This window comes from Typopeltis vanoorti, chromosome 13 (genome assembly GCF_054136105.1).
Source record: "Typopeltis vanoorti isolate ZY-2024b chromosome 13, IOZ_Tvanoo_1.0, whole genome shotgun sequence".
In the NCBI taxonomy this organism is placed as follows: Eukaryota; Metazoa; Arthropoda; class Arachnida; order Uropygi; family Thelyphonidae; genus Typopeltis; species Typopeltis vanoorti.
In genome coordinates this window covers 85,892,198-85,916,330 of record NC_143561.1, presented here as the reverse complement: position 1 = coordinate 85,916,330, position 24,133 = coordinate 85,892,198, and the positions used below count along the sequence as shown (strand labels likewise).

General features: G+C 35.3%; 1 protein-coding gene across 5 annotated transcripts in view; it reads left to right on the top strand.

Annotated features, from left to right (window-relative positions):
• The window catches only part of LOC150100332 (uncharacterized), a 134,077-nt gene that overhangs the window by 82,210 nt on the left and 27,734 nt on the right, over positions 1 to 24,133 (top strand). For all 5 annotated transcript variants that reach the window (XM_090402337.1, XM_090402336.1, XM_090402338.1 and 2 more), the window contains exons 2-5: positions 12,683 to 12,769; positions 14,414 to 14,514; positions 17,057 to 17,953; positions 23,608 to 23,668. In XM_090402337.1, coding sequence (XP_090258463.1) covers positions 12,683 to 12,769; positions 14,414 to 14,514; positions 17,057 to 17,953; positions 23,608 to 23,668 — 1,146 coding nt within the window. The remainder of the gene's footprint in view (positions 1 to 12,682; positions 12,770 to 14,413; positions 14,515 to 17,056; positions 17,954 to 23,607; positions 23,669 to 24,133) is intronic.

Below are 24,133 nucleotides of genomic sequence, written 5' to 3'. Positions count from 1 at the left end.
ATCGGAATAAGAGCCTCCTTAGCTCAGTCGGGATTGACAATACCGTTTGGTTGAAAAGACCTAGGTGTTAATCCTGTCCAAGACGCCAAGAACTTTTTTTGAGGACTTTTTTTTGCTGAAGGTTGATTAGCCTGTTTCATAGGGAGGTGGCAGGGTTTTTCATCCACAAGACAGGCAAACAAACAAAAAACAGGACCACACGCTATTTACAACCAAAAGCAAACAATGCGGATAGATACTAACCTTCCTATCATAAGCAATACAAGTTCATAAAAAGCCAAGTTATTTGGTTGTCGTAACAGGTCACTGGGCTTAATAAAGAAAGAAACCTAATGATAGGAGCAATTAAATCCTCCAGTAAATTAATAGCGTTTAAATTTGAATTTTAGGATTGATTTTTTTTACTTAAAAAACGGAAAACTGATTTGTCTCATAGTTGACTCATTTGATGCCTAATTAGTTCCTTAGATGTTATGTAAACAGCAACTAGTTAAATTTTTTCATTAGCTGGAAGCCCCTTCAACAATTCTCTTTTGTTGATAGATGAAATAGCTTCTTAACGGTTAACTGTAATGTTCTTTGGGAATTGTGAGTGGTGGGTGGGTATAGATCCTTGTTAATTTGATCGGCATCATCCAGGTTTCACTTGAGAGATCCACGTGCTGAAGTATTCATAGACATAAGACTCAAATTAATTGTTGAAAGGAGGATTAGAGATGCCATAAACGGAGTGGAAACTCACGGCGCAAGCCTGATGTATTAAGATGTTTACATCCCTATGGAGCTGTGCTAATGACTCGTCTACAAACGCATCACATGCCGCAAGATGTTTTGCATAGATGGCAAGCGGTGCAGAACTCAGGAGAGAGAGATGCTTTCATCATCTTCTCAAGGACAATATCTCCACTTGATGAACGTGAAAAAGAAGAAAAATCCAAGGTCAGATCAATAGACTCGATCCGTTGGTCTAATTGAAATGCTTCCTTTATGTACTCGCTTTAAGAGTCGAGGCTGCGGATAATGACGCCGAATTGTTTGCGTCTTTGGTCTTTTCGTTTATTCGAAGCAGAAACAAATGCCGTTATCATGAATTCTTTTCACAGGAACTTAATATTTCATCACCTTGAAGCAATCCAGAAAAGAATTAAATTATGAAAGGTGAAGCTGTCTTGTAAGATTAAAAAATAAAAACTTCAGGAAAAGAAAAAAATGTTGTCTTCTACTAATGCAAGCCAACTGTGGATTTATAAAATTCTATCAAAGAAAGAATTTGAACCAACGAATCTCTTTCCACACGCTTTTAAAGAATATTTCGGAAGTTTAATTTAGAATTCACTTTTTCATGCATCTTGAAAATGTGTTTTGACGTCTGGTAGTTGAAAAAAAAAAACGAATTTTGTGACCATCCCTTTAAACGAAATCTTAGCATGGATCAGTTTTAGATAATATTTTAGGAATGTTTTTCAGGACTGCTGTATATGCTCGGTGAAATATTAAGTTCCGCAAACATTACCTGTTTGGGCAAGTCTATACGCGAATGTATGAAATGATGAGCATGAACTATAAAGTGTAGTCACATCATTTGAGGCTTGCGTGAAATAATTTTCCAAAGAGTCTTCGATTTTCTTCGTAGACATTACAACGAAAGGACATTTTTATATGTACAGTTGAATTCAAGAGACCACGTTCGTTCCTTCCTTGACATAAACAACTGAATTTTAGTTGCTCGTATCAAATGGAAATGTCAAAATTTAAAACTACAGAAAATCAGACTTTTTCGTATGCTATATATCTGTTTTTCTTTCTTCCATCTTAGAATCAGTTCGGTTTTCTTAAATGTATTTACCTTTCATACTCCGAATTCTTTGAGCAGCCTTCTGAGGGTTGATCGATAGCAACGTTTGTATGTGTGTGTATATATATATATATATATATATATATATCTTTGTTTTTACGAAATATCTTTTGAATTTTACTTGGATGTTTGGTTTACTGTTCTCTAAGAGCAAAGTGTTTGTTGAGGGGAGGGGGAGTTTCACGTGTCTATAACTTCCACTGATATATCCATTAGAGTGGTCGGTAAGCAACTGTTTCTTGACATTCATTTATGAGACATGAGAATCAACAAGCAAATCGAACAGAAGATATTCCTTTTTTTAAAAAATAACAGTTGCGTAGTATTTGAAATACTAAGTAAAATAAATCTTCAAGAAAACTATACAAAAAAAAAAAAAAAAAAAAAATCGCTCGTGTGATGTTATCAAAAGATGGCGCTGCAATCTTTGTCTCTGCCTGCTGTCGTTAAGATATTTCAGTTTTATTTTCAAAGGATGTGAACTTTTTATCAGAGTGAAATGTACAGTGTTTTAGAAAAACAAATGAAATGTTTTACTTTGTAGAATTCTAAAACAAAATGTTGGTTTATATTAAGTATTCAAAAAATGAATTAATATTTCAAAGCAGACAACATTCCGTTTGCTTCTATATTTCAAGTAACGATTTCGTTTTACTTGGTATATCCCAGTCATATGTATCTATTTTTAAAAAGTATAATATTTTATATCATAAGTGTAGGTGGAAGATTTTAAAATCCATTCAATGCATTAAGAAGCATCGATTGCATCTACACTCAAAGTTGACAACACCTGTTTTGTAAAGTTCTTTTTTTTTTCTTGTTGTAAACGTGTAAAAATGTATTCTTTATTAAAAACTTACTGGTCTCAGCTCATGCACATTTTGCATTAGTTACGGGCATGAAATGCTCAGTGTTTTCTAACTGACGTAAAAGAACTGATCAACAAATTCACTGACGTAGAACCATAATTAACAGCTGAAACGTACTCAGCAGGTGGCTTGTGGTGGCGCACAACAGAAGGCAAACAGGACGTCACACAGTTAACCTTGTTACTACTACAGTTACTGGTCCCCATGGTAACAAGGGGAAAAAAATCTCCATTTTTCGGGATATGGAATTTTATGCAAAGCAACAGTTTTAAAATATACCCGGTGAGTTGTTCGTTGATATTAGTCTGAGCTACCATCAGTATGTTTGTGATTCACTTTAATAGTAATCTAAACGACTATTACTTTTCAATATATATTGCATCTCTGAATATTTTTTGCGCTTTTTCACTCTCGGTGCATAGTTAAATATAATACGACGTTTATCCATAGGCAACTCCTGGTTTTAATAAACAAACAAATAGATTTCAAAATGCATATATATACATTAGGTACACGTATGACCTGCTTTGTTGCTTATTGCACTTTTTTGAATATCGCATGATCTTCTACATTAAATGTTTCAGGTTGCTAATCTTTAACTATGCACTCTTTAATGCAAAGCGTCTAGGAGCACTGAAGTCATCATTGGTCTCGGATAGGTGGACGTTTCCCTGGTGAGTTCAGTCTAGACAGCGGCCAGTCTTGCATCTTTTATGCACTTTACCTTTTGTATGAGATTTGCTACTGACTGTGATTAGGCCCTTTTAAATAACGTTGTTTTCCTTTCACTCAAAAAGGTCATGCTTGGATTCGCATCGTTTTGCTACGTTATTCGCTAATGCATTCCCATTATATGACAATTAAAAGTCAATAGGTTCACTGTAAAAAAAAATCATTTCTAAAATATCGAAATGCAAGTAGGTGAGCATAACAGTGCAACAATTTTAAGAATTGTATAAATTTATGTAGTGGAACTTTCCTTCTCTGTATTAGTTTACTATAATCACCACCCTGTTTATTGCAGGCCTGAAGTAATTTGAAAACATCTTTAGAGCAGGAAATCGGATTGCCTAACCCACTAGTAGATAACCTACAGTACTAAATGCACAAAAGTTTTAAAACTTTTCCTGAGTGGAATAATAAAAAATCAATTAGAATTTCATTCTATTAGTAAACGGCATAATTTTATCTATTTCTTAAATTATTACATTTACTAATAGATATAAACCTTTTCAAAATATTCCCATTTGGTCAGTAATTCAAACACTAATACTAAGGAATTACTTTAAAAATTTCTTTTCATGTTTAATGGTGCAAACCTTTGCATACTTAACACAAACGTATGGACAATTTTATCCTTTCTTATATGTGTCAGTGCTGAATAAAGCTAAGACCTTTTAAGTGATAGTTTGGAAATTTTAATTAATTAAAACTAAAATTATTTATATACATAGATACCCTTAAGGTATAAATCCTTTGTAATCGCTCATGTGTGTATCTGCATTTGAGATACATTAGTGAAAGTGTTATGTAAATGATTGCCCATCCAGAAAAACCGTGGTAGATGGAAATCCAAAAGAGAAGGCTGACAACTATGCATAGTAAAGAACTCATTCTGGACTAATGTACCGTGGGAATACGTGCTGGTCTGGTTGGTCGAGTGGCATCATTAGTCTTATGATGTTAGTCATCTCCAGCCAACTTGCTGTGGATTTGAAGCCCATCTTAAAGCTACCTTTCTGCTCGACAGAGACGTGCAAGTGGCTTTAAAAAGTTCCAGGTTTGATTTCTATAGCATGGTAGATAATTTGGATTATCTAATCCTTACTCTGTTCACACTGCTAATGCCTAACAAGTTACAACCGTCCATGCATGAGATTTGACATTAACTGTTATCTAGATAATAGAGATAGTGAGATTTCGATAGCGCAAGTTTCATGATTTACTCCATATAGAAATAACTCATGGGAAGTATTATGAATGTCTGTGATCGTAGGAAACAACGTGGCCAGAAACCACATGTCATCAGTGAGTTGCTTCTCTAAATGGACATTTCTTCGAATTATAAGATGTATATGAAGAAACCACATGAAAAGTTGGATTTGAGCTGTATCAACAGAAACATTTACCAGCATCTGAGGATTAGATGGTAAAGTCTGATTCTCAGATGCTGGTAAGTGGTTCTGAGGATTGGATCGTCCATCACATCAGCTTTAATCGAGACTCATTGAAGAACAAGAGTACTTTGTGTGCAAACGTAACTTGAGGACAAGGAATTTGCGTGCATACTAAATTTAGACTAGCATAAGAATTAAGATGCTTCAACTGGTGAAACTTTCTTAAAAATATCTGAAGATTTGATTTTATTAAGAATCGAAGAATAAGTCAAGTCGCCTATTTTTTTTTTCAAGAAATATTACTGGAGAAAATTTTTGTAATGAATAGTAAATGCATGTATTTATGCATACGTTAGTTCTTCTCCGATTGTCGGCTATAAAATATGCATAAATTAATGTCTGATTTGAATCATGAACATATTGCATTCTGACTTCAAAAAAGGATATTTTAGAAACTGATTAAATTCAATAGTCACATACATTTATTGCGCTAAACACTATTCGAGCACATATAAACTGTAGTTAGGACAACATGGAATACCAAAACAGCTTTTCTTGAAATTCCAAAGTGCAAGTATTTCAAAGCAAGTGTTAGTAGAGAAATTTACCACAGAATGAAGACAGTTACAAAGCAATTGCAAAGTTTTGTTATTCTAACTACAGTTTACTAAAGCGGTTGTTTGAAGGCTCTGTTTTAAGTGATATGACGATGTGTACTCTTTTATATTCGCCTAATGTTATGGAAATTCGTTATTGAGAAAACAAAGTAAACCACAGAAGCATTTTTTTTTATAAAATGCTACCGCACCAATATCGTTGTTTTTTTTTTTACTTCCGTTGATAATTATCGTAGTTTGTCAGTGGCGTACCTTCGATGGCTGTCGTAATCGATGTCTTGTGATACTTTTCCAATTGCATTTCTTTACAGCAAACTACGCAAACATAAATATCTAAAAATGTTGAACCGCAACTTCGGCTGGTCTTTCTGCTCCCAAAATAGCCTCTTTTTCCTGAGATTTTTTTCCATTAATCCTTGCACAGGTAGAGAAAACTGTCATTGAGCGGCACTGAGAAATGCGATAGTGCACACGAGCACTTCCTACGCACCTTCTCGCCATCGCAACCGGTCTCTAATCCAGTGCTCACTGAAACGCAACCATTCTAATTTTAGGTCCGTCGTTTGTCACCAGACGAAAGAAGGGGGGGGGGACAGAGAATAAGTGGTTGCGAAGAGAGTCGGCAAAAGGGTAATGCAACCTGTTGAGTCAACGGCTGACAGAGTATAAAAAGATTGTAATAAGGACCTAAGACTTCGGCCGAGGAGGATGAAGAAAGGTCTGTTAGCGACGAGATAAGCGTAATTTGTCCAAGCCATGAAGCTGTACAGTGATGGAATTGTGTGCCGCTAACTTATTGATTCAGTAGAGGAGATGGGCTTTCAGAAGAATCGAATTAATAAATCTGAAGAATGAAATAATTGATTTTGTTCTTTAGAATGAGATTTCCTATGTTTTGTAGAAGACAAATAAATTGTAAACCGAATGTAGTTCTCCCTTTATTTGTAAAGAAATATCCGAATCAGTCATGCTTTTTTTTTTATGTTTACGAAGATATTTTGTAGCATTGATTTAATTTTTTCTCACCTTCGAGCATTTTTATAAGTGGCACCCACTTATAAAAAGATCGAAGGTGACAAAATTTTAAACAAATAAGCCCTTAACTCTTTGAAGAAGAAGAATAATGTTACTCTTAAATTGCCATTTTCTATTTATTTGTTTGTCATCAGAGTGGCAGTAAACTTATTGGCTGAGCTTTTTTGTTGAGTTGTTGTTTTCTCTGCAGATAGGCGCTGCTAGACCGGGAAGCATGTTTTACAGGGCGAACAATAAAAATGCACAAGAAACATGGATTCGTTTGCTCGAAAAACTAGATACAGCCGTAAATCTAAGTGAGGCATCTGACTATATTTCGTAGATCGTAGCTTATCTTGATGATGAAATAAATGGAGGTGCAATCAAAAGTATAGTTATAGGCCTAAGTAGAAAAGTCGATACAAAATTCTAGCATTTGTAAATTTCACCTTTAGAATAGGGGAAGTTGTGTACGTGCGTGTCTCTTTGACCGACGTATTTCTTACTGTATATTTATTCTCAGCAAATACTGAGATATCTGTATTTGCTCCTTAGTGTGAGAGTGGGTTGGGCTTAACTCTCTCACTTAAGTCGAGATTAACTTTATATTTGTGTATATGCATGCTGATCTTTTTAAAGATTCAAGCTCAGGGCATTTCTATAAAGTATTTTTCCTATTTGGTCACTATTTGCTTTGGTTTCTTAATGCAAGAAATTAAGCGTTTCGAAACGCCAATATTGACGTTTCAAAACATTCAGTAGCTATTTTAGTTTGTGTATGTGTTTGAAAGAGAGAGAGAGAGAGTGCACGTAAAGTTAGTTCGGTTAACTGAAATTTATCTACCTGAAAATTGCATCATCAGGAGAAAGTCGCTTACCAGATTATTTGTAGCAATATCTACTGCTTCTTTGCAGAATTAAGTAGTTTTCTTTTCCTGGAAGGAAATAAAAGCAAGACTGAACATTATGTATGCCGATGTCAAATGCATGTTAGAGAATCATAAGCGATATAACCAGTTTTCCTAAATTGAAATACAACTTTTTTTTCTCAAATGCGGGACTGAAATGATCGCTTTTTGGTAAGAGTCGCTTTTAATGTTAAATCTTCAAAAATCGTGGTTTGTTAATGAATACTTTTTGATTCCATATTTTATTTTTTAGTTTTCTTTCTTTTCTAGAAACCACAGGGAATATGATTCTTTATTGAGGAAAATGTACAAATTAATATTTCTTTAAACTATTTTATTTACCTTTTAATCATTGTCATTTGTAATCCATGTTTTTTTTTTCCTTCATATACTCGAAGTGTTTTCGCTAGTAGGATGTTAGATCGATTTTGTTAGCTGTTTTGAATTCTTTCATTCCACTTTTCTCGGCTTTCTTTCATATAAGTTTGAAAGACTCGGTATCTAATTGAACTTTGAAAAGCAAATTGCAATTTATGTTCGCTTATACCTGTTTGCCGGGTCCGCGAAACATTTTCAGAATATACATCGCATACAAAAAAAAAAAAAAAGATAAAATATTTAATGCATTTTGCTAAGGGGCTGGAAAAAAATCTGGTCGGCAGTTTCGAAACTCTCATCCATATGCGTAGAAACAGTTTGAACGGTATGATGCTTAGTAAAAAGTTTAAGCATGGAAATATATTAAATTTCAAAAATGTGTATGAGAGCTACATTGTATAAAAATGGTTTCAACTCTGCAGCGGTAATTATGTCGTTTTTAATTTTTATCCTTTTCAAGACTTTGAATAGGTTATTTTAGAACCATCGAGAAGGTTGATTCAAAGTATATGAGGTAACGGTTGACGCATTGTTCCTTTTCTTCATTACACATCAAAAGTAAAGAAATAAAACAAGCTGCTCTGGACTCGGATTTCTCGCTTCCTGACAAAACTCTTGCCAGAATGATATCTTAAGATCGCAGTCTGACGCAAGCAGCCAAAAAAGGAAATGATCGATTTTGAATATTACTTCAGCTTTGGATTACCAGGTCTACTATATTACGCACGACACACACACACACAGAGAGAGAGAGAGAGAGAGAGAGAGCTGGGCTTAGCTCTCTCACTAAAGTTGAGAGAAAAACATGTACACAGAGCCTGGCCTGACTCGAGCCGCCTATCGTGTCTGCCTGTCTATCAACTGCTAGCGAACAGTTTGCAGTAAGCACGTGTAAGGTTAAATGACGTCACTCAGGGCGCAAACTGGTACACACTTGTGCAGATGAATATATGGGTTTTTCCGTAGTGGTCGGACTGAGTACAAAATGAGTAGTTTAGTGCGGAATAGTCGCAAGAGCGATTGTAAAAGTTACTTCAAGAATTATATTAAGTAAGTACTAAGTGTAATTTTTGTTTAAAAGTTATCACGGTTGTATTTTTTATTTTGGGGTGATTAACGAATTTCAGTCATCGAAAGAGTTGTTCATAAATGAAACACCACTGATGCAGCAAATATGTAATAGAGGTTCGTTACATTTGCACATCGGTGTTGTATATATTCAGTTTTCCTTATCTCTTTATCCATAATCGGGTAGTCTTCCTGAGTGGCCAAGTCCTTGCAGATGCTCTCTGTACTCTCTCACTTTCACGCACACAGTGGCCGAGTTCCATTGATTGTACTACCTTAAATGTTCTATGCCGATTATGCCTTGAGACATTCACATTACGAAGCTATTTCTATGAGTGCAACAAGAATTGGACAGAATATATTCATTAAAAATACCTGGAAAGAGGTTCCTCATAACCTATAATAATCAATAAAAGCATCGTCATTTGCTGGTGTCATACCCTTCAAGAGGAATATCTGATTTATAATAGTCTGACACAATGAATCATAATTACTTTCCTATCAGCAATTTTCTTCCACATTAGGCTATTATTCGATAAGTCTCTCAAATTATCAGTATTTTATATTTTGATTTTGTAAATCAACTGCATGAATCCATTGTTCTTCATGTGGATCTTTTTTTACCTTTCAGTTTTGCTTCAAACACACTTTTACTAATCTCTTAATTTCCTAAATTAAATTCAAATCAGTTTGAACACTGTCTGGTTATATTGCAACCTTTGTTTTGATTGATTTTTCTCTTGTTCCATATAACTATTCAATCTTGCTTCTCACCATAACCACGGTTATTATCTATTTCAATGTTTAGTTTGTCCTTCGCTAATAGTTTTAATCATAACTAAAATGTGAAAATCCGTTCTACAGATTCACTGCTCAAAATGCAGTTTTGTTATTTTTCTATTTCTCTAGCTATTTTTGCAGTTATAGTATTTTTATTGCTGATTCTTTTGCTGTGTCAAACTTCACAGCAGTTATTTAATTTAGCCAAAGACTCTTAAACATGCATATTTATTTAAGCTGATGATATCATAATATCATCTACGTGTAGAACTAGGCTTAATATATCATATGCGAATATCCCAACAACGTGATTCGTACGGATTTATAAATAACAGCGTATAGTTCAGCCTTATCTGATTGTACTCAACTCCTCTTCGTGTACATTTTTCAATTATACCATTGTATAGCTCAAGCTATATATCTCTGTATAAAGTTCCATTTATACTATGCAGATGTAACGTTAAAACAGTTCGCTCCCTATTAGCTTTTTAAAATCATCTAAACTTAGAGACCCCATTCAAGAAGACACTTCAAGCTTTACTGGATATTTTTTATAAAGTTTTAATTAATTTTAGTTTAATTTTATATTGAATTTAAATATGAACAATGCAATGTTGTTGATATTTCATTCCTGTCTCGCAATGACGCTTTTAGGAGTTTCGAAATATTTTTAAATTTTCGTGTATGTTGCATAGATTAGCTTAGCGCCAAAGGCATTAAGTGCAAGCAATGCGAGCAGAAAAAATTTTTCCGTTGCTTTTTTTTTATTTATTTAAACGCATATTTGAGATCTTCGAACGTTTTTTCAAAGGTCAAGTTTCATTTTAATAAAGGTTAGAATATCTGCTCTCCAATCAAACAGGCGGTTTCCAATCCCCTCCCTGGGCACGGATACTTGTGATTGAAAGCAACACAAAACTTTTCATGGGTCGGAGCCACATTAAAAAACCCTCTAATATGATGAAAGTATGATGAAATGATTTTTAAACTTGCTAACTACACAATTCGAGTAGTGTAACTTGGTTATTAATTGTATAATAGCTTCATCCGATATTTGTCTTTTATACCTGATTTTCACAACTGCATTAATGCTCCTTTGAATGTTTATTTGTACACGTTATTTGTCACCTGCGTTAATCTCAACTCATCACTAAAAGTTATCGCTATAGTTAATACGATATGATGGCCAAATCTTATGATATACTCTTAGCTAACTCTTCCAAAAATATACATGTAGCTCTGTGCAGTCGGTGCTGCCATCTGATGGAGAATTTTGAATCGCCTAGATATGGAATTCTTGAGTAGAATATTTTGTGATTTGAAATATTGTCATTTACAGCAATCCAATTTTAACTCAGCAGGTACAGTTATCGATACATATATTTAAATATATTAGTGACTTTTAAGAATATATTAGTGGCATATCCTGTGTGTGTGTGTGTGTGTGTGTGTGAGAGAGAGAGAGAGAGAGAGAGAGAGAGAGAGAGAGAGAATGCATGCGTGTAAAGAGGGCAAGACGAGGACTATAACAATCCTTTAAAAAAAATGTTTTTTTTTTCTTTTTCCGATGAAATGCTGCACTTAGTGTTTTTTTTTTTTTTTGTAATTTTTAAAATTAAGATTGGCATTTCATCGTTTGAATTTTCAGGTGTGTGCAAGTAACATCATAATTTTTGAACTCGGGATTTAAAGGAGTGATAAGGGTGGAAATGTGTGGGTGTGTGTGTGGGGGGGGGGATTTTAGCATCTTAAGTAGCTTCTGAATATGCTTCTTGGGTTACTTAAAGCAAAACGAATTATAGTTGCGTCGTTAGCAAAATAATTCTTATAACTAAGTAGTGGCCCTAATTTATTTTCTGGTAATTCAAACATGTGCTACATATCTCTCTCTCTCTCGTACGCCACGACTTTGTCGGTACATACAGGTGTTCAGTGATGATCGAATGATGCGCTTGTCACTCAAGTTTCCTCATATGACAGAATTAACGCCCACTGCTGGGAGAGTGAGATGAGAAAGGCGTATTCGTTTTGTGAAATATGATGGCGCCATGTCACAATATTTGTTTATTTTCCAGACAAACGTTTATTTAGAGTATTGCAAATTCAGTTTAAGCGGATAGTGTGTGTGACTTATATCAGAGCAGTTAATTGGAAGAAAAATAGATAATATTTAAATCTAGGAAATAAGTTTAAATGCCAGTATTGGGTTATTTTCTTGTATAGAAATGCGCAAAGTGGGTTCAAATGTTTAGTATACCACAACTTCTATTCATCAGTGCAAATTGATGGGACAGTGTATTATAATGTGCCATTATCTGCAATTTTTAAAACATTTCTTTGCATGTTTCCATTTAAAAAAGATAAAATGTGGCATTTTTTGAACGATCTTTCCGTAAAGGTAACAAAGAATACTGAAGGGCAATGTTTTAGTATCGCTTAGTGCTTTTGCACTAAAATGTATTAGAGATTACCACTCAGTTAAACTGTGTATTTATTAATAGCATGCAATTGCACTGGGAATTAATTGCTCGATATTTGTGCGAATTGTGTAGAAGATTTTATACTCTAGAAATGTTGTTCAGCGTTTTAGAATATTGAAACATGTATATATTGATATCTTAGTTAGTTTTGTCATTACATGATTCTGTCTAGGAGTTTATACCCTTTTCGTGTACATGTTTGTGCTTTGTCTGCTTTCCTAACTGTAGCCTTCTAGAGTACGGTCAGCTGCTCGCTAATAGCCCCTTGGCCAAATCACATCTGCGGCTACCAGCTGCCACTATTACGTATTAAGCTTGGTTGATTATATTGCTGTTGTGTCTGCGTGGAAACAAAAACCTTTTGTAAGATTAATGTCTTATGTTGAAAGCTTGATCATCTAATATATAGTACCGGATAGCTATAGCTTAAGCGCGTCACGTGAAGGCAATTATTTAGATGAGGAAAAGAAGCACAAATATCCATTATCATTTCACTAACGAATTCAATGTGAAATAATTTCCGAAAAAAAAAAACTAATCGTCCTAACTTGTGGTCTTCAAAAGTTACAAAACCCAAATATTTGTTTTCTTTTTAGGTTAATTCGGAGTTTGTCCGCCCCTCGCCGATGTAACAGTTGCCACAAGATGGTCTACTTCAATGCCGTCCGGTGTAAACAGTGTGGGTAAGTTACTTTTTTAAAATTCTCTTTCTCGAAATATCCCTGATTAGATTACGAAGATTAAATTTTTAAATTCTCGATACACCAAGATATGTCTCCTATTTTTGTTTTGTGGTGGGATGCGAAACAATCCTAGTTAGACGTAAAACCAAATTGGGTTTTCTCACTAGGATTACATCCTATGAGAGATGTAATACTTAGTTTACGTCAGGGCAAGTCCCCGTGTGGTTTTGGATAATACCAGGCTTGCTTTCAAATGCAGAATCTATCTTGATTATATATAAAGGATTTCCTTTCAAATATAGAAATCGATGAAAGTTAATCTCCTATTTTACTTTTGGACTTTGCGTTTCGCCACTTACTAAAGAAGTGGAACTATTATTAGTGGAAGTATCCTTAATAACTACGCGTAAATACGCAAGTTTTATTAAAATTTTATAACTATTTTAAAAAGCAGGCTAAGCTCAGTATTTTACGTTCCTTGCTGCCTTGTAGTGTTCGATCTTATTATTTATGCCATCTTTTTTTGAATTTCATCGTGTGCGGCTTATAAAAAAAAACAAAAAATACTCTACATTAAAATTATTTCCATAAAAATATTTTTAAAACATCGATATCATTCAAATTTATCAACTATGGGTTGTTCCAAAGAAATGAATGTTGTCAACTGATTTGATGACATTGACTGCACAAATAAAATAAACAATGCCTCATATTTCGTAGAGGATACGGGCGGAACTCTTTAGCCCTAATTTTAAGGAAATCGGTGGGAAGCTTGTCTCTGCCCTTAGCTTAACACATGTTATACTGATGATTCTGAAAACATCGGAACTAGAGTGCTACCAACTTCCGCCATCTCGTGATTCTAAACTATGGAAGAGTGGGTTCTATCGGTTTTTCTAAATTGCGGGATTGAAAACATGTTTCTTTCCGAGAGATGAGGACCCCCATTTGCCTGCGCCAAAGATCGACTAACTCGGAGCACTGCAAGAAGCCTTAAAATGTTTTGAAATAAAGACCTTGAGAAGGTCTCAAGGTCATGCACATAATTCTTCTTCTGCCTTTACCCATCTATTTGGGGGTCGGCCTTTTTACATGATGCGACCTTACACGCGCGCGATTCCAACCGACTTGTCCTGACGTTTGGGGAGAGGTATTTTTGTTCACGAGTTTGGCTGTTCTGAGGAACGAAAAAACCTTAGTTTCCGGGAGAATAAACCCTCCACCCTAGTATGAGACTAGGGTGGAGGGGCTAACTCAACTTTAGTCGAAAGAGACCAGATAAAGGTTCGTCATGGATGGGAATCGAACATAGGCCTTTCCGCCCAAAGGGCTGCGTCTATACCGATTGAGCTACGCAGGCTCAGTCATCGACCTAGTTATAAATAAGTTAAGTATGTCGAAGTATATAAAATAGTTTTTAAAGGTAAACAATTAGCAGCGTTATTACGATATGTAAAATTTTGCATGTCAGTATTTCCAGTATTATACACGCACTACTATTAATAGTGTTATGATTTTAGATCTTAAAAGTGTTGATTTTTATTTTTCAAAAAAAAAAAAAAATTATATATAGGATACTTATAGTTTGTTTTTGTGATAGAAGGTGCTGTTTAAACTGTTTTCTATTTGTTTGTTTTTGTTTAGAAATGTCACTCATGAATCATGTGCAAATTATGTCAGCCATTGGTGTAACGTCAACGGACCGAGCATGCGAAGAAATAGTCACGAGCTTTCCCTAGTAGCAGGTAAGTTTCAAACATTTTGTATGCTACAATTTATTATAAATCTATTTGAACAGTTGTGCGGAAATGAAAGAGGCTCCCATTTCGTTTTTTTTTTTTTTTTAACTCCCTACGGAATGCAAAAGGCTTGATGATAGTGCGAGAACTGTTTCATAAAATGCAGTTTGAGATAATGTGTTTTATTGTGTGGTTATTAACTACAAAAGGAAACTAACTTTAAGAATTTCCTGAATGTTCATACAACGCAAGCCAACGTCATTTCACTTTGCAGAACTGACAAGATCTTTCGGTTGCCTAGAAGACCTGAAAGGCCTAACTATTAGGATTTCGTAGGTGGGCAGAGTTCCGGTTCGGTTTCCATTATGTCCCCGTTGTCATGGCAACCTTGCAAAGGACCATCACCTTATCGACCTTACACGAACCATTCTAGGAAATGCCAAATTGCCGACGATTACGGAGAATTGCCGCAATCTCAGGAGAGACGTTAGAAAAGACACCGCACAACGCCGAAGTGTTCTCATCAATTAGCTAGCAACACTGTTGCAGTATACGAATGACAAATTGGCTCTTGTCAACCAGAGCTGCCGTTTATGCAGAGATCATTTCTGATGCTGTTAATATAAGCAGAGCCTCTTTTAACACATCTGTAACGATGTTCGTCTTTTACACGAACGTCGTTACTTTCTGCTGTTCGCATTACAGCGTAATTCGAAATCTCCTGGAAAGCGAAGACTTGCACTGACTTCGCGACTGTTGCCTTCGAGATTATGTCCGCTGCTTGGAAACCATTATTAGAATAAATTAACGGGACTATTGTCAGCTGTCCCAGAACACAAACTGTTATGAACTCCATTTATTCACCCACAAAATATTCCTCAACTGAAAATCCTTAGCTCACTCACGGTGTTGTAGATTTAAAAAGGATAATACTACATCCAGTCCTTTAATTTTTTGATATGTGGATTTAAAAAGTGATCACAATTTTTCCTCTAATGGCATATGAGTAGAAATAAAAAAAAAAAAATTCTTACGCTGACATTTATCAATTATACGCATTTATTTATTATACGCATTCCATTAAGCAGCATATTATCATCACTACTGTTTGTGATAAAGACAAATCTAGTTCCACATAAAATCTATTTCTGTTTCTAATTCAAATCCAAATTTAATGAAAAACATTTTGGTTTAGTTCTCTCTCTCTCCCCTTTTGCAAAAATTACTGTAATTTATTAATACTATTTCATTGTGTTTTTCAAGAAATGTGATATAAATAAGCACAAAACGAAACTTCTGTGCAACACTCTAAAAGAGTCTTTTTTTTACAAGCTTTCTCACTTGAGGTTGTCGTTGTTGATTACTGCTGAAGCAGCCATGGCTTTGAGGGGCCATGTATTATGTCTGTAAATTGCGTGCGTTCTTCTGCCTATTTTTCTGTTTGTGAGAGAGGAAAACACTACCACGTCCGTATGAGATCGGACTCATTTTCGGTTCTAATTGAAAATCATACCCTTTTTTTTATGTCTGCTACTTCATTTATCGATTGTCATGATTTTTCTTCAACTCGAAGGATATTTTTAAACATTGTTTGGATCTTGAAAATAATTTCAAACGCATTAAATTAGTTAGATAATAATAATAATCAACGAAATTATTATTTTCATGATATTGTAAATCATAGTAAGTTTAAATGATACGTTATTATTTTTAACGTAGATATTTGGCGCTGTAGGGGTTGCTTATTTGCAATTAAAATATATGTTAAAGATGGTCTTGGATTATCGTTGAAAAGAATGTAAAAATTATGATATTGGTGCTTTCAGGTGTGAAGTCATTTGTTGTTTTCTGACCTGGTCTTGTGCAATAATAATGCCCGACAAAAATAAAATAAGTAAAATAAAGTAAATATTAATAGCAAAAACATCCGTTATTTTCATGTTTTTCTAGTCTTTATGTGACTTCCACCCACTAACGGTGATTGGTATCTCATATCTACAAAAGATGTTTGGGGAAAAATAAATAAAAGTAATTTTTATTACTTTTATTTATTATTATTATTTTTTTTTTTTTTTACATAATCCGTAAACTCTAGGATAGGGTTTCCGGATTATGTACCCATACTACCCTAAAGACAAAACACAGAAATTTTGCAAATCACTTCAGTCGGCGGTAGTCTCACACTGGGCGACAAAATTCATTTCCTAGATACAAATACCTATACAAAGGGATTCGAACCCGCAGCTGATTGTTTCGAGAGTGAATGTGCTGACCACTCGGCCAACCTGGTCATCAAAGTGGCTTTACATCGACAACTCTGAGAATAACATTTCACCAAACAGACCAACCAGGTTTGTTTCTTCTTTCACTTTTAAACAGTTCTGAATTTCCTGGATTGGGACATTAGTCCACAGCTAGCCATAGTGCAGTGTTGGTTGCAAATGTATTTTTGTAGAAATAAATAAATAATACATAAATGATATGTCTTTTTCACCCCCCCACCTTCTAGTCTTCCTTGTTAAAAAGTTATTTTCTATATCTCCACCAGGTGGCGATGATACCGTCAGATGGCGACGTTCTTCGCTGGACCCGACACTATCATCACCTGCTACTCAACAGACAAAGATTCTCATATCTACAAAAGATGTCAGCGATCAGTATGAACAGAAAGGACATCGCAAGTCGAGTTCGGACGGCAGCAGTAGCAGTAGTACCACGACCAGCACTAGCAGTGCAGCAGCGGCCATGTCGGGATTGCTCAAAGTGGTGCACTGGTTGTCTCAGCGTCGCCGGAGTCGGGAGTTTAGCAAAGCCAATGCTGCAGACAAACATGTGAAAGGAAGATTTGGTTTGCATCAAGACAAACTAGACGACAAAATGGCTCGCAAACGGTTAAAAACTCTGTTGAAGAATGCTCAAAAGAGACATACGTGTGCTTTTGGCAGTGCAGGCGTTACCAGTCAGTGTTATTGCGGGTGGCCACCAGGGAGCGTTAGTAGTTTTTCTCTTCACAAGCATGGCTCTTTAACGAACAGTTGTCAGAACTTCGTCGTATCTCCAAGTGGAAGCCTGTCGTCTAGTGGTTGTATATCAACGGCATCGTCTGCTGCTCAGACGCCTTCAGATACTGAAGGGGACTATCGGTTCAATAGTGTCACATACCGGACGTATGATCGACTTCAACAGTTTCCTGAAATACGAACTCGAGAGAGCATGCCGCGGTATTACGGGACTCGGTTTCCATCCTCCGTAAATCCGGCAGCAATACGGGCCGCAAACGTCCGAGGTGCTCCCAAACAACGGGGACAAACCCTCAGCTTGCACGGGAGGTTCGCTAGGCAATGGTTGTTCAAGGCTAGGACATTGAGTCTAGAAAATAAGTGTTCTCCAGCTGATAACCTGTGTGCTACGTGGCCCCCAGCAGGGAAGTCAATCACCACAATGGGTAAGTTCTTGTTGTCGTAATATTCATTCATTCATTCATACCATTCATTAAAATGATATATAATTGTTCTAATCTAAATCATGCTACTTCAGTAAAACCCAATTTGTTGTTTCAAAATGTTGGTATCATGAATTTAGTTGTGGAAGTGTAGAGAAATTTACGTAAGGTTTGGGTGAAGACTGAAAGTCTCTTATTCACCTGTGCAAAACCGTATATTCAGATTCTTCTGAATTTAGGATAACAGCCTCCGCACTGAAAGTTTCCTGCCCTCTTGCGTGAGACAGTAATTTCAATATTAGGCGCTTCTTCAAATTAGCTATCTAGTTCTGTTATTATGTAATCCTTCAAAATGTTTCTTAGAGAGTAAAACAAATGCAACTATCGGATATTTTGTTCTTAGTTTGCAAAACCTGTATAGTTTCACTATATAATATTTATCCTTCACTATATAATCTTTATCATTGTTTACTTCCTTCTACTATTATGCTAAGATCATTGAGCACTTTGTATGTGTGTGAGAAAGAGATACGCTCGCTCACTCTTCTGTGGCGAGTAAATTTTTCCAGCTGGCAAATAGCTGGAGACTGAACAAAAATATTTTTTATTTAATAAAAATAACTTCCTAAACAAACTCGTTTTAAGTTTAAGAAAACACGGATGAAGCAACACACTTCAATGAATTCCCATTGACTTCTTTGGATATATCATTAGAAAGAAACAGATCTTGAGCGAGTTCATTTTTGAATGACGAGTAGGGTTTTGCATAATTTGTCATACCGTGTGGGATAATTGGGGATTTTTGTGCATTGAAATAAGGATTAGGCCACCCCTTGTTTTAGGGATGGCCTAATCCTAAAAATGCAACATACTATGTAAGGTAAACGGATAGATATATGTATGAAAATGACCATATTGCTGTCGATGGTATGTGGATGAAGAACTTATGCTTATGGACATCAAAATGGCAAGATGCGATGCCAGCCATGATATTTGTAAAAGAATGCATCACCAAAAGTTATCTGTATCATTTATTTTGGATGAAAGAGTCTACAGGGATTCTAGTCAACAAAGACAAATCACGCTACATCCTTTCCAATCGGATAGATGAATGTGCTTATGATGAAGATGCCTGGGGGATGGATTCCTTATGCCGTTACATAATCTCATCTGTTAATTTCGGTAAGAGAGGTGTGATGGTCTGGGAGCTGTTACAAGTAATGTGCAATGGGATCTTTTTTTGTGTTGTTCAGATGCTATTTTGATGTGGTGTAAGGAAAATTGTGTGAAAAGTGACTGGGCTGCACAGAACATCACATTTTGGGGACAAATAGGAACATGTAGACCACTTTTTTCCACCAGCTGGTGATTATATTGTAGGATGATGCAAAATACTTAATTCATATTATCACAAGCTAGTGGAGAGTGCCTAGAAAGGTTAAGTTTGATGTGGTAAATGGTAGACGAGAAACCATACGATATTGAAGCGTATGCCGCAGTTAGGTTTCTCTAAAATATAGTGTTGTCCCCAATACTTATTTCATGGGAGTGTAGTTACTCTTTACTGTTATACCTTCACATCAGTGACGTGAAGATAGCTTATTTATAAGTCATTAATTAATATAGTAGACATCTTTTTATTCAACAGTATTTTTTAATTTAATATTGCGTAGTAAACGTCGTTGTACCATATATTTTGACTGGGAAAAAATCCAGTAATAAAAGCTACAGTTTGATTGAATACACTTTTTCTTAATTTAAAAATATGATTAAGATGCCGAATACTGTTCAGCATCAACCCCCACTTTTTTTTTTTTTAACAGTGAAAGGCCTGAGAAAAGTTCCGCTAGTCGACAATCTGAATGGAACCAATAACGGTTTCTATTCCGGAGTTTTAGCGCCTAAGAAAACTCTATTCGTTGTACAGCAGCAAAGACAATTGATTTTTATTTGCATTGTTATAAGTGAATTAAACGCTGGTGCATAAAGTGCTATTTATAAGAAAACAAAGAGATAAAAAATATAGCCAGCCGTGGTGAAAGCAATAGAGAACATGACAATAAGAAGTACTTTCGTGCTTTGCATAAGTTTGGATTAAAAATAAAATGGAAGTTGGAAGAAGAACAGAGGTTGTTAAAGGGACATTTATGCAGGCCTCCGAACTTGGTCCCTTCGACTGTTACAACCGTAATGAAGAAATGGGAGAAAATAAATACTTCGAATCATCAGTTTATGTTAGTGTCTCCAAGATGCGTGTGAAATGGAGAGGATGGAAAAACTGCCTGTAGTATGATTTGACATGAATCAATATAATATCGCCGTAACACCAGTATTAATTATGGATAAGGCCAGAAGTTTGTTCGAAGAACTAAACGGAGAAACAGAATGTGGTTATGAATCTCTCACTTTACTGCAAGCAGGGGATGTCATACAATGAACTAAAATCCACAATGTTAAAGCCGCTCTCAAAGAATGATGTACGATAGCTCTTACGAAAAGCAAAATAAAATCATCATATTTATTCTTTTTTAACTTCCTTTATTTCACGTGTATAGCACTGCACATTATTTCATTAGGTTTATTTATTTATAAAAAAGATAAAAAGACAAGCCTTATAAACTCAAGGAGTTATACAAGCTCGTCTAGAACAGGCTTTTACAAACATCCATGCCTACGATGGGATTAGAATCTACGACTTATTAGTTAGAGAGTGAAATGCCATCCATATGCTTTTAGCTATATGCATGTATTAATTTCCTGGGCTAAAATAGATGAAAAAGTAATTAAGAATGGTGGTTTTTTTTTACGGGTACCTCGCAACACCAAAACTAAGGTCCTTTTTCAGTATTCTATTTTGAAAAGGTTCTAGGTCTTATCATATTTCTTTTGGTCCTCAGACAGAGATGATCTCTGAACAGGTGACAATAATTGTGAGAAAATATAAACTCGTCGCTACCTAAAAACGCATCAACGAAATTAATAACATATTACCTTCTCCAAGATAAAACTCTCACCATTGATGCTACCTGACGTATACAAAATACCGAGTTCGTGCAAATTGTCTTACTACAGACAAACAGGAAGATCATTCAATAAAAGTATCTCTGAACGTCAGTACCACATCCAGTTCATCAAACGTAAGAAATCTGGCCTAGCACCACGTGGTATTGAAAAGCCTCGACATAGGATCCAAACTATCACATAGATCCATGTATAAACATAAACGTTTATACAAAGAAAGTGCTATGGCCCTACTTCATCGCCCTAACCTCTATCATAATGGCTGCTTAAAATTCCTAAGGTATGGAAAATTGTCATCCTTTTAAGTATATTAAATAAATTTGCAATTTCAAGTTTTTTTTACCTCAAATTGTCTCATTTTTATTTTCAGCTCGATAGTTTTTAAGTTATGAACACGTGACTGTATGCATGGGGGGGATTCCAAACATAACACATGTGCTCTACCATTTCTTTATTCAAATTATTGTTCCCTGTTTACATTGATGTTTTACGATATGTAAGACGAAAAATCTGAATGATAAATTAATTTTTACTGTGGCACACGTTTGATCCTATAATTATGAAAACAGTAATGACTCTGAGCCAAGAGTTCAAGAAAAATTGTACAATCAGTCTATATTTTGCCCATTACTTGTTTGCGTTCTCTTAATCAAAAGATCGAATCTAAAGTAAATAAATAAGAAAACAGTAACTGCTTTATATGGTATAAGAAAACTTATGCAATAAATTAGTTTATCACGTGAAAAACGTTTAAAATAGGGATATATTTTAGCTTATGAAAATTAGTATATTTCTAATTATTACACGCCTTCTGATACCTTTTTTCATCCAGCCTTACTCTTTTGTTCCTGACTTTTGTAAATTGGTTGGTTTCTGCCTTAGTCACTAGCGATGACTACATTCCTAGCTTGCGAAGATTGAGACCATGAATTAGAAATACGAGACAGCAGCAGCAATTCTCTTGAGTTTCTAATCTAAATTGGTATCACTGTGTTGCCTGAAATTCTTTCTGCTGATTAGCTGTGCTCAGGCACCAGCTAATTTACTACTCAACACCTGAATAGTATATTTAGGAGTTTGCCATATAACAAGATGCTGAGTATCCACCGGGGCACCTGCCTCGTGTCCGATAAGGGGTTTAAATAGACAGAATTGAAATAGCAGTCTAATTAGCGAAACATAGGATACAGTATATCGAAAGGCAGTACACGCATATATGTCAGAGATATCGTCTTTCCATTTATAGTAACACATATTGTAGGCTCTGCTGATGGTAGGCAAACTCCTGAAGTACTAATTTACTATCGAATATAAACTTCTGTTTGATCAAAAGCAATTTTCTCATAATCTAATGGGCTTTGTTTGGACCTTACTGAATTGAAATTCTCTTTTTATTTATTTATTTAATGTTTTTGAAGAAATATTAGATTCATATATCACCAAGGAAAACGAAAATATTTTGGTTTTCCTTAGTAATATAGAAATCTAATATTATTTCTTCTAAAAAAAAAGTATTTAATTTCAGTAAGGTCCAAACAAGGTCAATTGAGAAAATTGCTTTAAGTGAATCCGTACTTTCAGGATGGTTCTACCTTTAACGACTTGAAGTCCGCGCGGTTAGCCTAGTGGCTGTGCGCTTCGCAACCATATGATTCGGGAAGGAGTGTCCCAGGTTCGATTCCCGTCGAAGGCGTGAGGAATTTGAGGATCTTCCTCAGCCATAGCCAAGTTAGCCGGTCTTGGGCGCGGTCAGTAAGGTTTTTTCCGCCAATTTATCTGGCGTTTTTCATCCCGCAAGCAGGCAAACCAGTCCCGTGAACACACACGATCTACAGCCATAAATACTTAACCCCCCATGAGGGGGGGCTCACCTCTCCCCAATAGGGACGGTTGAAGGAAACTCCATACGAATAAATAAATAAACCACTTGAAAAGAGAGGGTAAGGCATGTGTCTCTCTCTCTCTCTCTAAGCATATCTGACCAAGAAATATAAGATTTAATGTGTGGGAGGAAGGGGGTGCGCACACCCTTTAATCAAGTTTCATTCCCCTGTCATCCCCCCCTCCATCTTTCCATAAAAAGTACTGCCAGTTGAAGAAGTGAACTAGCAAGTACCCATTTCGAAGTCGAGGCTTATTTTATTTATTTATTTTATGTTACTATGAAATCCTCGACCCAAATGCGAGTCATCCTTCAAGTCATACAATTGAAAAAGAAAGTGGAACATACTCGTATATCAGGAACGACATAAGAATGAGCCTAGGAATTACATATACTTTTGGCTTGTATAAATAGTTAAATTACAAGATAGCCAGTGCATTTATTCATTTTAATAGTTGTGTATTTTACAGTGGGAGGAAAAAAGATTTCATCGAGTATCATTCCCCTTTGATAACTATTTCATTAACTTTTGATAAATATTCAGCAACTTGAATAAAATAAAAATTCTTATTGTCTAAGAATCTGGAAAACAAGTTTCAAATAGTCTCGAGACCGCACATATCAAATAGCTTAGCTTCGTTAGATACCTACAGGTTATTATTAGCTACAGTACGTTCTAAGAATCTGACATGCTTTTTTAATTACACATGTATTTTCCCCTGATATTTATTTTTTAATACCTTCTCTCTTGCAGATTTCCTAGATGACTCAGAATCTGGGATCGGTGACTGTGATCCTGCAGATGATAACACCCGGTTAGTTTTTTTTTTTATGTATATAAGTTTATTACTGTATTATAGTGGCTTATTTTGAAAAGGGAGAGAAGAAGAGGCGATCATCCCTTTCCCGAAGAAATCAAAGCAGTATTGTAATTTTTCAATTAATCGATAAAAAGACTTCAACACCTTAAAAAAAAAAAGTACAATGTGCCACCGTTTGTAGCCAACCTTGACAAAACCAAATACAAAGTTATCTACTACCTTTTGAGGAATAAAAAGCACTAGGGGATTTATTATTATTTTTTTGCAGATTTTTAAATATCTCCGTTGGGTTGATTTAGTGTTCACCATTAGCAATTTTAGAATTTTTTAAAATTAACCTTTCAACTTTTAGGATGTGCTTTTGTTAAACTGCATACAAAACGTTTTGTTCATCCATCCTCAAGTTATTCTAAGAATCTGGCTGGATGAAATTTGGAATCTAGACTTGCAAAAATTTGT